General features: G+C 35.1%; 1 protein-coding gene across 1 annotated transcript; it reads right to left on the bottom strand.

Moving 5' to 3' along the window:
• Nucleotides 1-9,007: 9,007 nt before the first annotated feature.
• On the bottom strand, nt 9,008-13,369 carry LOC127074499 (4-hydroxy-tetrahydrodipicolinate reductase 2, chloroplastic). The gene is made up of 8 exons (XM_051015832.1): nt 12,976-13,369; nt 12,593-12,830; nt 10,774-10,907; nt 10,606-10,680; nt 9,790-9,891; nt 9,523-9,632; nt 9,325-9,412; nt 9,008-9,236 (listed from the first exon to the last, which is right to left on the bottom strand). Exons 1-8 carry the CDS (start codon nt 13,192-13,194, stop codon nt 9,168-9,170), a joined length of 1,035 nt encoding a protein of 344 aa, XP_050871789.1. The 5' UTR covers nt 13,195-13,369; the 3' UTR covers nt 9,008-9,167.
• Nucleotides 13,370-15,977: the final 2,608 nt, after the last annotated feature.

Raw genomic sequence — 15,977 nt, 5'->3', positions numbered from 1 at the left:
AGGGCAATTTAAACAAATTGAAGTAGTAGTCACTGAACCCTTCGCAGGAGTATCAATCACCATACTTCCATGCATCTCAGATATCTCTAATTTAAGTTTCACCGCACAATCCAAAGATATAAAGGAATGAGTCGCACCTGTGTCAATAATAGCTACAAGAGGAAAGCCATTAATATAACACGTACCTCGGATCAAACGATCATCTGCAGAAGTCTCCGAACCTGATAAAGCAAAGACCTTGCCTCCCGACTGGTTCTCTTTCTTCGGCTTAGGACATTGTGGGCTAATATGACCCACCTCTCCACAGTTGAAACAAGTCATAGTCTTCAACCGGCACTCTGCATCCAAGTGACCACCTTTTCCACACTTGAAACACTTCTTCTCAGTACTGGTACACTCATGGATACGATGTCCAGCCTGACCACATCTGTAACACTTAGCAGGGGCACTAGAGTCTCCCCCACTAGGTCTCTTCATCCCACTCTGTCTCTGGAAACCTTTGCCAGCTGCATACGGTTTCCCACGATCATTCTGATTCTTGCCTTTCCTATCAACCCTCTGCTGATAGCTCTCCGCTCTGGCCTTGGTATCTTGTTCAAAAATCCTGCAACAGTCAACCAAGTCAGAAAACTCTCTAATCCGCTGATACCCAATAGCCTGCTTGATCTCGGGACGTAACCCGTTCTCAAACTTCACACATTTTGAAAATTCCCCAGTAGCCTCATCATAGGGAGTGTAATACTTCGACAGCTCTGTGAACTTAGCAACATACTCAGTAACAGACCGGTTGCCCTGCTTCAATTCTAAGAACTCTATCTCTTTCTTTCCTCTGACATCCTCTGGAAAGTACTTCCTCAGGAATCTCTCTCTGAACACCGCCCAAGTGATCTCAGCACTCCCCGCAGCTTCCAACTCAGTGCGGGCAGCAACCCACCAATCATCTGCTTCCTCTGACAGCATATGCGTACCGAACCTGACCTTCTGGTTATCGGCACACTCAGTCACTCGGAAGATCCTCTCGATCTCCTTCAACCACTTCTGAGAACCATCTGGATCGTATGCTCCCTTGAACATTGGAGGATTGTTCTTCTGGAACTCACTCAGTTGACGAGCAGCTCCTAATCCCACAACATTCGGATTCCCTCCAAGTACTCCAGCTAGCATACCCAGAGCCTCAGCAATCGCAGCATCGTCTCTACCTCTTCCAGCCATCTCTATTCTGAGTTAATCCAACAAGCTAAAACAATAAGTACTGATAGGGTTACACAACACCTATCACATACAGGGAAACAGAATAATTACGACTCGACTCGACCGACTATGCTCTGATACCACTAATGTAACACCCTTCTAAAATACCCCAATAATTAATTAAAACAACAAATATAAATCAGAGTAGATATGCAATTAAGGGTGTCACACTTGACACTTCACACCATTCACCAAAATAGTTTGTTATGCTCATTTATTAATCAAAATAAAATATTGCACAATTCGCAGCGGATATGCAAACCATGTAACATATTACATGTAAAATCATTCAACAACCAAATGAAAACAAGGTAAAACATCCCGTTCCGATGTTACATATACCAGAGCATGACCCACTAAGGAACTACACTAGACTCCAAGCACTAGCTTCTACTCAATCACTGCTCGTTACTTGAAACATAGTTGTAAGGGTGAGTTCCTCAATCGATATAATAAGCATTATAAAATATCATGTAATGCTAAGTAAATTAACACATTTCATCACCCTAATCAGATCACACATTCAGCAACGACAACATCAACTCTAAATCATAATCATACTCAACCCAACACAAAACACATGTATAATATTGGGATACATCCATTCATATTATACGCCATACATACATTATGCAATGAGACTCCATGCATGCGGTACCGACTATTCGTGAACACATAGTTCAACCTCACCGATCAAATCCAAATACGGCTACCAAGCTCACTAGTCTCACTCATTTGAGACCTAGTGACTCACTCACTAATTCCTCACTATGGGAATTAGCTACCACCCCAAGGGCTATGCTATGCACGCTAAATCACCTAGCATGCAAACATCAACAACAATCCACAATAACTCACTCACTAATTCCTCACCATGGGAATTAGCTACCACCATAAAGGCCATACTATGCACGCTAAATCACCTAGCATGCAACATCAACAACAATCCACAATGGACATATGCTCACACTCTAAGCCATAAACAGTCCATTCACAATTGCATACATAACAGATACATTCACAACATTATGCATACCATCACACATCATCAGCATATGTATCACAGAATCATATTCCTATCATGTCAAATAATAAATCACAGTATTAGCACACTCTACTAATACCTATACTGCTCAAAACAACGGGAAATGATCCCTACTATATCATACACCAATATAGGCCAATCATCAAATATGTACACAATATTTGAATATCAAATTTTCACTTTTCCAACAGTGTTAACCGGTTAACGCCCTGGGTTAACCGGTTAACGCAAAACAGAACACGCTTCCTGGTAAATTTTAACAGTGTTAACCGGTTAACGCCCTGGGTTAACCGGTTAACGCAAGACAGACAGCAATTTCTCATAATTCATAACAGTGTTAACCGGTTAACACCCTGGGTTAACCGGTTAACGCAAGACAGAAAGCTGTTCCTGCGCTAACACGAACAGAATGCAGAATCCCCCGCATTTTTCGCCGTCGGAGGACTTCCGGACCTCCGATTTCAATTCCGTAAAAAGCTACACGTCCAGAAATTTACGATTCACCCACATATAGATTCAATTACAGTTTTAACATAACTTATTCATCACCATTTACAGCATTCCTCATCCCAATTAGGGTCAATTCAATGGCTTATTACTACCCATTACATGTTAACCCATAATACCCATTAAATGACGATAAACCCCCCTTACCTGAGTTAATCCGGCAAATCCTTTTACTTCAAGCTTTTCCCCTCTTCAACCCTTGTTCTCTTGCTCTTCCTCTTTGCCCTTTTCTCACTTTTTGTCGCTTCTCTGGTTTTCACGTGAAAAACCCTTTTTACCAAATGGAACTCTTTATATATATTCCAACTTTATTATTCCAATAATAATAATCCAATAATATTCCAATTATTTAATTAAATTAATAAATATACTATTAACTTAAATTAAATAATTATCATATTTTATCGGGGTGTTACAAACAGCACCCGAATTCGAACCGAAATGGATACGGCGAACAAAATGGTTAGACTATGTAGTTCATGCCGTCAACCAGGTCACAATCGTAATAACTGTCCTAGTGTTAGAACGAGCACAACCAGATAAATTCAGATGTACCTCTATTGCTATATATGGAAACTTAAATTTATTTCAAAGTACCTCTGTTGCAATATATGGAAAATTAATTTTACTTCATAATAGACGGCTGTGACGAAAAGACAGTTGTTCATAAAAAATAACACAAACAATTAAAACAACTAGAATACAAAAACTATGCGATTACAACCATCAAAACAATTTTGAACATGTACTGCATCATCCTACGAGCGTCTTGGTCGGTCTTAATATCCACCCATTCACGCACTTTTCTGTTTTGGTTGAACGTGGACCCAAGCCATTGTATTCTTCTAATCTGTTCACCCTCTCCAATTTCTCCCTCTAACCAACTATACAACGTCCGATTAAGACGTTCAAATGTATCTGTGTTCCAAAGTCGAACCTGTATCGGAGCCGCAACGGCAGAAAATATTACATCAGCATTTCGTTTTTGAATATATGTAGACATTGTTAAAATAAAGAAAATTAAAATTGATGGTTGGACTAGACTAGAATATGAATTTGAGTGAAAATATAGACTAGGAGATGAATTTGACTAAAAATTTGTATGCAAGGTGATCGTATTTATAGAAGCGATAAATCCGACAACAGACAGACACATAGGCGCCACAAGAAGTGGCACCTAAAAAACACACACACACACAAGCGCCAACCCTAGGGGCGCCACACACACACAGGCGCCAACCCTAAGGGCGTCTCCCTTAGTTGGAGGCTAAGGCGCCAACCCCATGGGTGCCTCCCTTAGGGGATTTACTAGGGCGCCAACCCCATGGGCGCCTCCCTTAGGGGGTTTCACTAGGGCGCCAACCCCATGGGCGCCTGCCTTAGGGGGATATGAAGGTGCCCTCAAATTTCAAGGGATGCGCCAACTCCCCCGGCGCATCCTCTCACAAACATGGTTATTTTGGAAATTTGTTTGAAAACTTGGTTATTTTCGTATTTAATTTCAAAAAGATGGTTATTTTAAAAAAAATCTATAGAATGACATTGTGGTAGATAATTTGGTATAAAAAATGATTATATATGGTATGGAGTTCGATCTTAAAGAGTAGTTAATTTAAAAAATCACAGTTAGTTAAAAGAAAATTGTATATTTAATGCAGGAGATCAACTCACATAAAAGGATGTGAGTGTGGTAATATGAGGTGTATAGATAATGGATAAAGATCATTTCCTGCATTTTCATTCAGCCATCATTTTACCTTAAATCAAATGGTTGAAAAAAAACTGATTAATACAATTAATTAGAGGAGAGATAAATAAAATATAAATTTAATGATTAAATTTAATGCAACACACAGAAGGAGAGAAAGAACAGAATAATTTATAATTTAGTGGGGGTATGAGCCCACACTTTATTCTAAATAGCTTCGTCCCTGCGTGGTAACGAGGGATTTGTCCATAAGATATGTTACAAATACACGCTCGAGACTATTCCTATTTAAGGCATAATCAATAACTAGGTCTAATGGATATGTCTGAATTATACATTATGGACACACCCTTAAGACTATTTTTATGTGTTACGTAAACAATATTATGGTATAATGGATATATCTAAATGATATCTTCCGAACACACATATGAGATTATCGTAAACAAAAAAACTCATCAAGATTAAGAAGTCATATCATAAAACTCTGCAAAATGCATTTTATAAATGACCATAAATAAAATGTTACATACATAGTGCAATAATAAAACACAATAATCATAAAGAAAATCTGACAAATAAGAAGTAAATGATCAACAATGTTGTTATGTCCTAATTTACTACTCAAAAAGTACACAAAGTAATTACAAACTTATATAATTGTCCAAGAAGTAAACCCTAAACAAATAACCATGGTGATATTTGTATATTCTCTAGTCTCATTCTGAAATAGAATAAGATATACCATAGAATATTCCCTATGTAATTAATATGCTGAGTTGTATATTACACTGTATAATACAATTTTCATAGTGTTATTGGAACACACAGTTCATTCAAATGTCTCTCATTCTCTCTTATTTCAACATGGTATACATAGCCTATTGTGACGCAATTGTTCACCATGCTTTACATGGTTGACCCATTGTCTTTCGATGATAAATTTTTCTGAAAAATTGTACCCTAACTCTTATTTGTCTTTCACACACTGTCGTGACTCATCCCGACATCAGTTTTCCGTAACCCTCCCCGGTCACCACCACCCCTTCTGTCACCGCTAGATTTGATAAAATCGGCTAGTCCATATGGGCCATCCCGTCAGACCCGAAAAATCCTAGGGCTTGAGCCTTAAAATTATAGCTCATGTTTTTCAGGACTTTTTTATCCCGACCCTAAAAATCCCGCTACCCATTAGGGCTAGCCTGTATGGATGACGGGTGGCCTGTTAGACCCGTATAACTATAAATATTTAAAAAAATATATTAATACTTATACTCCCTCCGATCCTTTTTATAGGAGAACTTCACATTTTTATATTCATTGAATAATTAATATGTATAATATCTATTATAGACCAGATACATTAATTATTTAATGAATATAGAAAGATGAAGCGTCTCTTATAAAAATGACATGAGGGAATATTGTCTTACTCCAAAATAATACATTGATATTTCTCACCTCACTAAATTTTATGTCTATTCAATTCAATCTTTCTCTTTTAAATCTTATACATTAATATAATCAACATTCTTTCCTCATATTTTTGTAGTTTCTCTTATGTTAAATATTCGAGTAATACTTTATATAATTTAGACATGTGTTGTATTTAAAAACACATTATAGTATTTATAAAAGATGATATAGTACTTAAAAATGTATTATGATTAAAATAATATAATTTTTAATTTCATTTATAATAAATATTATGGGGATTTGCTTTAATTTCTTATTAAAAAAAAGTCTGTTTAGGACCGAGTAGCCCGAAGTCCATATAGAGTCGGACTCGGGTAGTAATTCTCGAGCCCATATTACAACTGGACTTTTCTGGCCCAACCCTAAAAAGCTCGAGGCCTAACAAGGCAGGATCGGGTAGCATATGTTGACAGCTTGAGCTACCGCCGCCACTAATTCTGGAAAATTTCTGGCACACCACCCCCACATACAAAAGTGTCTGCCCCGATCTGCCTCATCCCCAAAAAACTGCCACAAGCGGTCTCCACATGCGTCACTGCAACCTCTAACATGTAGCATGTTACTCCTTCTCGTCCATTTGTCTTAAACGACATTAATATATTCACTCGTGGCAGCTGATTTGGCACTGACTGATGATCTTCTTTGTATTATTATAGATTTATTTATTATTTTTATTATACTTCACTAACCCCAATTAATTTAATTTAATTTAATTTAATCATTTTGTTTTTATGCGATTGATTGAGAAATAAATAAAAAAACCTTTATCCTTACCCACTCAATCATGCTAATTCCGGTGTGAGTTTAAGCGTCTTTAATTTTTTAATGACTTCATATTTGTAGAGAGATTGAACCCAACATGATAAAAAAGATGAAGAGAAATTGAACGCAAAAAATATTAATCATGAAAAATTTGAACTCAAGTATGAAAAGCTCATCACATATTGTAGTTGTGCAAAACTAAACCAAGATCTACTTGAAAAGAAAAAGCAACTTTATAACTCAGAAAAACATATTTTACCGAACTTGAGAATCTTACAACTTGGAAAACTGAAATCAACATCTCGCGTTTTCAACATACCTAGATGAAAAAAACTAATTTTCTAATCGAACATTGTGCGAAACTGCACGAACCTAGAAATGTAAAACTAATCCTTCACAATCGAAATCAGCGAACTCGAAGAAGCATGTCCGAAATTGTTTCAAGTGCTTGAGAGATTCGAAAAAACAGGTTCCAAATTGTTGGTACACCCACAAACAAATATGTATGCATGAAAATCTAGTGAACTTTGAGACGCGCGGGCAAACTTACAAGAAAGCTGACATCAAGAAACTCAGGAAGGAAGCTACCTATGACGTCGTCGGTTTTCCCCCAATTTATATTAATGTTCTTATTGTGTCCTGGTTGACGACAGATATTACATAGTCTTATCATTTTATTTGTCATATCCATTTCTGTCCTGATACATGTGTTGTTTGGCCGTCCTTTTTTCTTTCTACGCATCTCGTCGTTGTGCCAAACTATGTCACCTTCATATGGAGGCTAGTATTCCTCCATTGATAGCACCGAGAAGCTTTTTTTATAGACATTCATGACGGTGATGGCCTTCTAAACATCAGATAGATGGCTGTAAGCGTCCTGGCGAGTATGTGTGCATGCTGCAATGACATGGGAGCAAGGAATGCGGAAGATCTGGAATTTTCCACAGTCGCACAAACTTCTGTTTAATTTGACAGCATAGGCTAAATTTGGTATCCCCTCATTGTAGTCCGTTGTACGTGTGCTAGCTTTGATGCTCTCCTCTTTCATCACTTTCATGCAACATTAACTGAATATTTGCCCATACATCAACACCGCACTCCATCTTTCACCCCTGGTTTCGAAGGTAGAAGCCAACCTATAATAGGTTGATCTGACCAAGACGGTTATTGGCAGATTTCTAATGCCTTTAAATACGTCGTTCATGGATTCCACAAGGTTTGTTGTCATGTGGCCCCATCGACAACTTCCGTCAAATGGCCTTGTCCACTGCTCTACTGGTATGTTATTCAACCATCTTCCTGCATCTTCATTAAACAGTTTAATTTCATCACGGTAATATTGAAATGACGGTTGAGTTAAAGCATACCCAGCGTTCACCACTTTCTTGCGTAGGTTCTTATCTTTTATTGCACGCATGAAGTTTTGTGCGATATGTCTAATGCAATAGACATGGGTAGAAGGAGGTTCATGTCATCAATTGTCATGGTTATTGTAAGCACTCTCAATGTCTCCCTTCAACCGTCCCGGTCGCCCACCAACAAGTCAAACACAACCCAACTACTCTGGCATGGGTCATGAACTCAGCTATGGCGTACACCTTCGTTGCATACTCAAGACTACGCTGATTTGTCTGACTATCTCAACAGACAATCTTCTGCAATTGGTAGTGATGTTCCTGGGCCCTCAGTCTCAGATGCTCAAACACCAGTGGTGAATCATCAACGTGGGTTAGGGTCACGGGTTCGGGTAACTAAGGGATGTGGGATTGGAGGTCAGTTAGATGATCCCGATCATCAACATTAGTTTTTTTTGTGTAAACAGAAATCTATATTAATATAAATTGGTCCGATTTCAAAATTATGTATCACGTAGACTGTTTTTGAAAAAAAAATCACAAAATACACTGAGATGCCAATCCAATTGGCGCCTCCCGTTAATCCATACACTTGGACGCCAATTGAATTGGTTGCACCATGTACCTTAGTCAATCCAATTTGCATCTCATCTCTAATTTTAAAAAGAGATGCCAATTGGATTAACGCCTCATCCTAAAAATGTGATAGTTTAAGAATTTTTTTGAAATCAGAATTATTTTAGAATCTTTTTTTGAAAAATTGAGTTATTTTAGTAAAAAATTCCTAGTTTAAAATAAATGAAATTCTTAACTAGCCGCCTTCATATTGGTCTTATATCATGTGATAGATAAACCAAATTGCTTGTGAGGTTGCTAAATTATAAAATTGGCGAGAAACTGAAATTCATAAAAAAAATACTCAGTTATTGATTGATGATTCACAATAGCACAAACTAAGCTTTTTCTCAAATAATTTAGACAAGAAAATTGGACACAAGATGAAAATTGCTTTATTAGAATCCAAAATTTCTACATCTTGCATCATACTGCATAGTCATTTTCTTTATCGCATATGACCCTCTCGCAAGACATCAATCATATTGTATATTCTCTTAGGATCCTTTGCTTCAATCTGCATACATCAAATATAATTTTAGTAAGAGATAAATTGTTATACACCACCGGTGGAAATAGAGCAAATTGTCTAAAATTTTAAGCACCTTCTTAGCAAGAAATAGTACAGCATCAACAGTGCCTTCGGCGTATATTGATCTACCACAAACATTATGTTGAAATTCAAACGAAACTCTGCAACAATTTGATGAAGAAACAATACACAATAAAGAAAAATTAGTTAGCGAAAAGAAGTGTGTCAAAACATAGAATCAGAGAAGAAAATGAAAATTGTTAATTCTTACGTTTCGTCTGGTGATGTCAAATGATACATATGAAAGGCATGACCCGACAAATACTCCTCTGGAACTCCTACCATTTCAACCTGTAGCTTAGGGTCCCTGATCAATTGTATCTAACAAAATTCATGGAAAGAAGGGGGAAACTCCAGTAAGAATTTGTGGTTATTTTAATATAGACAAAAATGAAAATCAATTTGAGGAATTTCCTGACAGTCAAGAATGGGAAACTATGTTGTACCAAAATGAACCGTGCAATGTGATCTAACGCACCTGATCCATATTGAAAGACGCCCCCAGTTTATCAAAGCAAGATATCACAGCCTTGGCAGTTCCAGATGCGTCAACTTTGTTTGCTTGATGAGACTCTAATACCTACAATCTTAGAAGAATGCATCAGATTTTAATATTGCATTGAACAGAAGCTTTATTAAAGGATGAGAACCAAAATAATTGAAGAAATCATGAAACCTAATGTTACTTTTACCAACATGAGAGTTTAACAAAGAATTTATACAGCAAGATTTGCTTCTGTAATAAGTAAGGTAATACTTTAAATATAAATGCAATTTATCTTACCAATCACAATCCACGGGACTGTACTCTCTAAAACAAGATATGCCAATACTATGTAAGTAATAGGCAATTTAATCAACCAATCTACTTAAACACGAGGTTGCAGACCAGACCAGGATAAAGCAAACCAGAACAACAAAATATCAAGATTATGCAAGTGACCAATAAAATTAACCAAGTGTATGCAGACCAGATACATTTTAGGCTCAATCAATTATCCTAAAACTCACAACTCATTGCAACTCTACATGAGGTTATGCCAGAGTACTCAAGTTTACACACAACTTTATATGCGAGCTAAATTAATTTCGGTATTGAATGATGCGAGTTAACTTGACTTTGACAACCATGCTGGCCTAGAACTCAATTCAAGTTTCTAGCAAAGAAAGAAAAGTCATTGTGTTTGAACAATCTGACAATCTGTCTTTTAGTTTCAGTAGGAATGTTATGAGTTATGACTTATGGCAGATAAAAATGTCCCAAAGTGTAAATACAGCAAAAGGTAAGAGATACCTGTAAGGAATACCCCGAAAAGGCTCCAGGGAATTGCTCTGCCATAATTTCCATAGCTGCAAGAAAAGCAACAACCTAGGGGAAAGAGTATAGCAACATAAGGACTACATGAGTGTAAAAGACATGATAAACAGAAAATTGATCAAGGTTTTCAGAATTATGATTTACCTGCTTTCCCATTTGCGGGGATATGACAGCATAATTCTTTGCATCTTCAACTGTCTTATGCAACAAATCCCTATCTCCACCGGTGGTTCCCATCACAAAGGGTACTCCGACCTTACTGTATAACTCTGCATTGCCTGCAAATTAGAATGAATTAATATATAGCACCAACACCATTAAAATTTTCATAAAATACTCCTAATCGTAAATTTTATAACATCAAAAGTTCAAACACAATTCTATTTTTGAAAGTTCAAAAACGTGTCTTGCACTGATCAATAAAATGGCCAAGTACAACCCGTATATTCTTTGGCATCAAAATACAATTATTTTTGTTGTTTTTTTATAATAGTTATAACTATTTGCATTGCAATTGTCAATCTAATATCAAGAAAACCCTCTCTTTCAGAAGGACCGTTCACAAGAAACTCCCTTCCACTGACCTCAAAAGTCCGTCCTGATTCCTCTTCAACCCCAAACGACACACCAGCACAACATTCAGTCCAGCACATAATAGTGGCTACCCTAAAAAGCACCGCGTAATGGACCACTTAACTTATTCGGTTTGTTAGGATAATACTACAAACACTAGTTCGGTTTAACAGTGGATACCCTAAAAAGCACCAAGTAATGGATCACTTAACTGATTCAGTTTGTCGGGATAATACTACAAACACTAGTTCAGTTTAATAGTGGCTACCCTAAAAAGCACCATGCAATGGACCACTTAACTGACTATGATTAATTAGCATTATATGCATATGAAACCGATTGCTGTCCAGCTGTCCAATTCCACTCCATTCCCACAAACCATAAGCCTTATAGTTTACTATAAATTAGAGCACATGATTTTTCTGTTTCATCACTTCTCACACAAAACAACTCTCTTCTGTCTCACATAAATACTGTCCAATGGCTGTTAATCATGTACTCACTTTTTTAATATGTACACCTGTTATGGTAGCTTTTGCTGAAAACTTATACCAAGATATTCGTATCACTTGGGGAGATGGAAGAAGTAAGATTCTGAACAACGGTTAGCTTCTTACTTTGTCTCTAGAAACCTCTGGCTCTGGCTTTCAATCCAATAATCAATATCTTTATGGTAAGATTGACATGCAAATCAAACTTGTACTTGGGATTTCAGCTGGCACAGTCACCGCTTATTATGTGAGTTTAATCCATGCTCAATCTAAAACAATACTGTAGTATTATTTTAAAGCATGCCTAATGTCTAATATTGAACTTTTGTATCATGCATTGCAGCTACGTTCAGAAGGCTTATCTTGGGATGCATTAGACTTTGAATTCTTGGGAAATTTAAGTGGTGATCCTTACATAGTTCATACCGCTGTGTATACCAAAGGCAAAGGTAACAAAGAGCAACAATTTTATCTATGGTTTAATCCAACCGCGGATTTTCATACATATTTCTTTCTATGGAATCCTACACATGCCGTGTAAGTTTCTCAAACTCATATCACAATCTTAGTATACAAATGAGCTTTTAAAATTACACTATATCATAAGCTCTGCCACATGTGAGATCAGTGTTGCCGATGGCAGATGGCGGTCCATGGCGGAGAGCCAAAATCCCGCCATACCGGTCGATTTGCAGCGTCGCTATAGCTGAAAAAACCGGCAATATCGGCCAATATTTACCATTGTGGTGAGCTCAAAAACCGCCATGTATATCCTCTATTTGGTAACACTACTTAGATTTCATAATTTATACTAAAACATGATAAAAGTAAATGAATATTAAGTTATAGATACTTCTCTACAATGATAAGAGAACATGCTTCAAAATAGTGATACCTACCATTGACTGCATTGGGTACAGTGTAGTCCACAACAATCAAATTTGGATATTTATCGAGAACAGATTCAAGAAAACCCTCTCTATCAGAAGGTCCATTCACAAGAAACTCCCTTCCACCGACCTCAAAAGTCCGTCCTGATTCCTCTTCAACCCCGAACGACACCGGCACAACATTCAGTCCAGCAGCTTCTGCTGCACTAATGACAGCTTTTCCCATTCTTCCAGTACATGAATTAACCTAACCAGAATAAACAAAAATCAACAATCAGTGCTTCACATCTATCGTATTTTCCACTAACCGCTATCAACGACGTTGTGTTAAATCATGAATTATGCGTTTAAACAGATACATAAGTGTAGAATCGAAATTGAAGGATACTTACCATTATTGGAAGTGCAGTGTTCTGAGTGGAAGGCGCGGATTTTTGGAGAAAAGTCTGAACCGGTGAGGCTGACATTGAGACTTTAGGGACCAAACGCAAAATCTTATTCTGAGAAATGCGGAGATTTCTCTTCAAAGTGGGGTTATTGGAGAAGAATGTGAGATTGTTGTGGTGACTGTGAAAAACGTTGGTTGCGGGTTTGAATGTGAAAGTTGCCATGGAGAGATTGAGGTTGGAATTAGGGGTTTAGGGTTTTGGGAAGAAGCTGCGAGTTCACGGTAGGTTTAGAAATGCAGAGTTTGATGCTCTTTCGATTCTGGCACGTGATCCTCAGGAGAGGGTAAAGGTCTCGCACGTGATCGATCGCATCATCGCTGATTGGACGGTTTAGATTAATTAATTATGACTATTTTTCATTGTATATTTATACATCTTTCTTTCCTCTTACTTTTATTCATTTTCACTTCTAAAAAACAACTAGACATTTTGTTCTCTTTCCATTCACTTTCATTCTTTAATATTTATTTTCTTTTACTTTATTTTCTTATCTAAACAAAGTGTAAAAATAACCCAGATGATTCTTTACATTTTTAGTTTAGGGTGAGTTTGAATTTTGAAAAACACCAAGATAATCATGTTTTGCACAAACCTTGTTACAATATGCATGCATATTGTTTTTTCATTTATAAATAGACGTGTAATTGCTCTACGTCACATAGTGTATTTAGGATATTAGGTTGTAATGCTGCTTATAACCTTATTTCTGTTTTTCCAGCAAGATTAATGTTTTCCAAGATGGAGTACAAAAATGAATTTAAGAGTACATATTGTCCGCTAACTAGGTCGCCAATAGCATGTCACATCGGCAAGACCCCTTACCGCTACGTTATTCGCATGCAAAACACTATCAATAATAACCTTTACAGACGCCATATCAATAATAACCTATGCAAAACAAATTTGAACATTTTCTTCTTATAAATAATATAAATTTAATATTATTTATAAAAATGAAAACGAGTTATTTATCTTTAATTGCTGTCATATGGATCATTTATCCATCATTTTCAAAGGCAACCAAAAAAACCTTTAATAGATCATGGTGTTTAGACCGTGCTGACTTTTTTTATAAAAATATAAAATTGTTAAGGACAATTAAAAAATTAATTGATATGCTCCAATATTTTAACAATAATTTACGCATTAAGAAGTCAAATTCAATAACATGACACTTTCGATAACTCTTTACCGCATATTTGCATAATAAAATATATTGTTGGATTGAGACATATTATTATATAGATCATTTCTATAAAATTTAACATCAATACAAATTTATTTGATATGTTAAAGTGAATGCTCATTGTTAAAGTTTTGTAAGACGTTAATTATTATGCACATAGTTGAGATGTCAAATTTTTTTTATTGATGTTAAATTTTATATAGATGATCTATATGCTTATAACATTCAATTCAACAACAAATTTTATAATACGGATGTGTGTTGAAGAATTATCGAATGTGTCAAACTTAATAACATGACATTTCCGATAACTCTTTACCGCATATTCGTATAATAAGATTCACTGTTTGATTGAAAGTTATTATCATATAGATCATATATATAAAATTTAATATTAATCAGAAATCATTTGACATGTCAACGAGATACATAAAAACTAATGTCTTACAAAATTTCATGATGACCGTTAATTTTTATCATTCTCTTTAATATATTAAATAATTTTTTATTGATGTGTAATTTTATATGTATGATCTATATGATAATAATTTTCAATCTAATAGTGAATTTTGTTATACAAATAGGACCGACCATGAACAAGGGCAAAACGATCCTTAGCACAGGACCTCCAAATTAAGTGGTCTCATTTTGCTTTAAAATAAGCAAAATATATAGTTATTATTATATTAAATAAATTATAAAATAAAAAATAAGAAATGAATTTCTTAATGGTCCGGTGGAAGTAGAGCAAATTTGAAACATGGTAGGAAAAGTTGTGGGTTTGATCCTCTTAAAATTATTTGTTCTAATCATTGTTGTATGTGGTGTCAGTATTGTATACGATGTTGAAGACGCACATATTTAGCATAATTTTGACGAATATATGAATAATTCTTTATTAAGGATCCATTTTTGTTTTTTGTCCCGGACCTCTAAAAATCGAGACCGACTCTATGTGGTGAAGAGTTATTGGTTGTATTATGTTATTAAGTTTGATATCTTTGTGTCATTTGACCATGACTATATATATATATATATATATATATATATATATATATATATATATATATATATATATATATATAATATATATATATATATATATATATATATATATATATATATATATATATATATATATATATATATATATATATATATATATATATATATATATATATATATATATATATATATATATATATATATATATAATGACAATTATAAATGATTGTGATGGATTGATTCTATAAAATTTTGTACATTTAAAATACATAAAAAATAATTTCATTTAATTCATTATTATTATTATATATTAGATCAAATATATTTTTAATTCTAATACAATCCGGAGCTTCCAAGCTAACTCGCATATGAAGACTACGTATATTATTTCTCATAAGGATTTTAAAATATATTCTTGTATAAAATTTACAAGACTAAAGATTTTCCGTCTTTCCATTTTAAAAATAGTTCTTGAACTTTTTCTAGAATTTAGAAATAAATTTTCAAGGAGTGACCATTTTATTTTATCATATATCAACTTCTAAAAGACCAATTTTCACTTCAAACCACTAATGATTTCTACATGTTTAAGTTTTATAAACACTTTTTTAATTTAAAAACAAATTGATGTGAGACTCATTCTTAATATTAAGATGTGTTGTGTGGAGTAAGAGTTGGCATACAAAGTACATCATTTTCTGCACAAAAGGTGTATTAAAATGTAACAAAAACTCGAGAGTTGCATTGGAAAGAG

Source organism: Lathyrus oleraceus, chromosome 4, assembly GCF_024323335.1.
Source record: "Lathyrus oleraceus cultivar Zhongwan6 chromosome 4, CAAS_Psat_ZW6_1.0, whole genome shotgun sequence".
In the NCBI taxonomy this organism is placed as follows: Eukaryota; Viridiplantae; Streptophyta; class Magnoliopsida; order Fabales; family Fabaceae; genus Lathyrus; species Lathyrus oleraceus.
The sequence above is the reverse complement of the archived record's forward strand: the minus strand, read 5'-3'. Positions and strand labels throughout refer to the sequence as shown.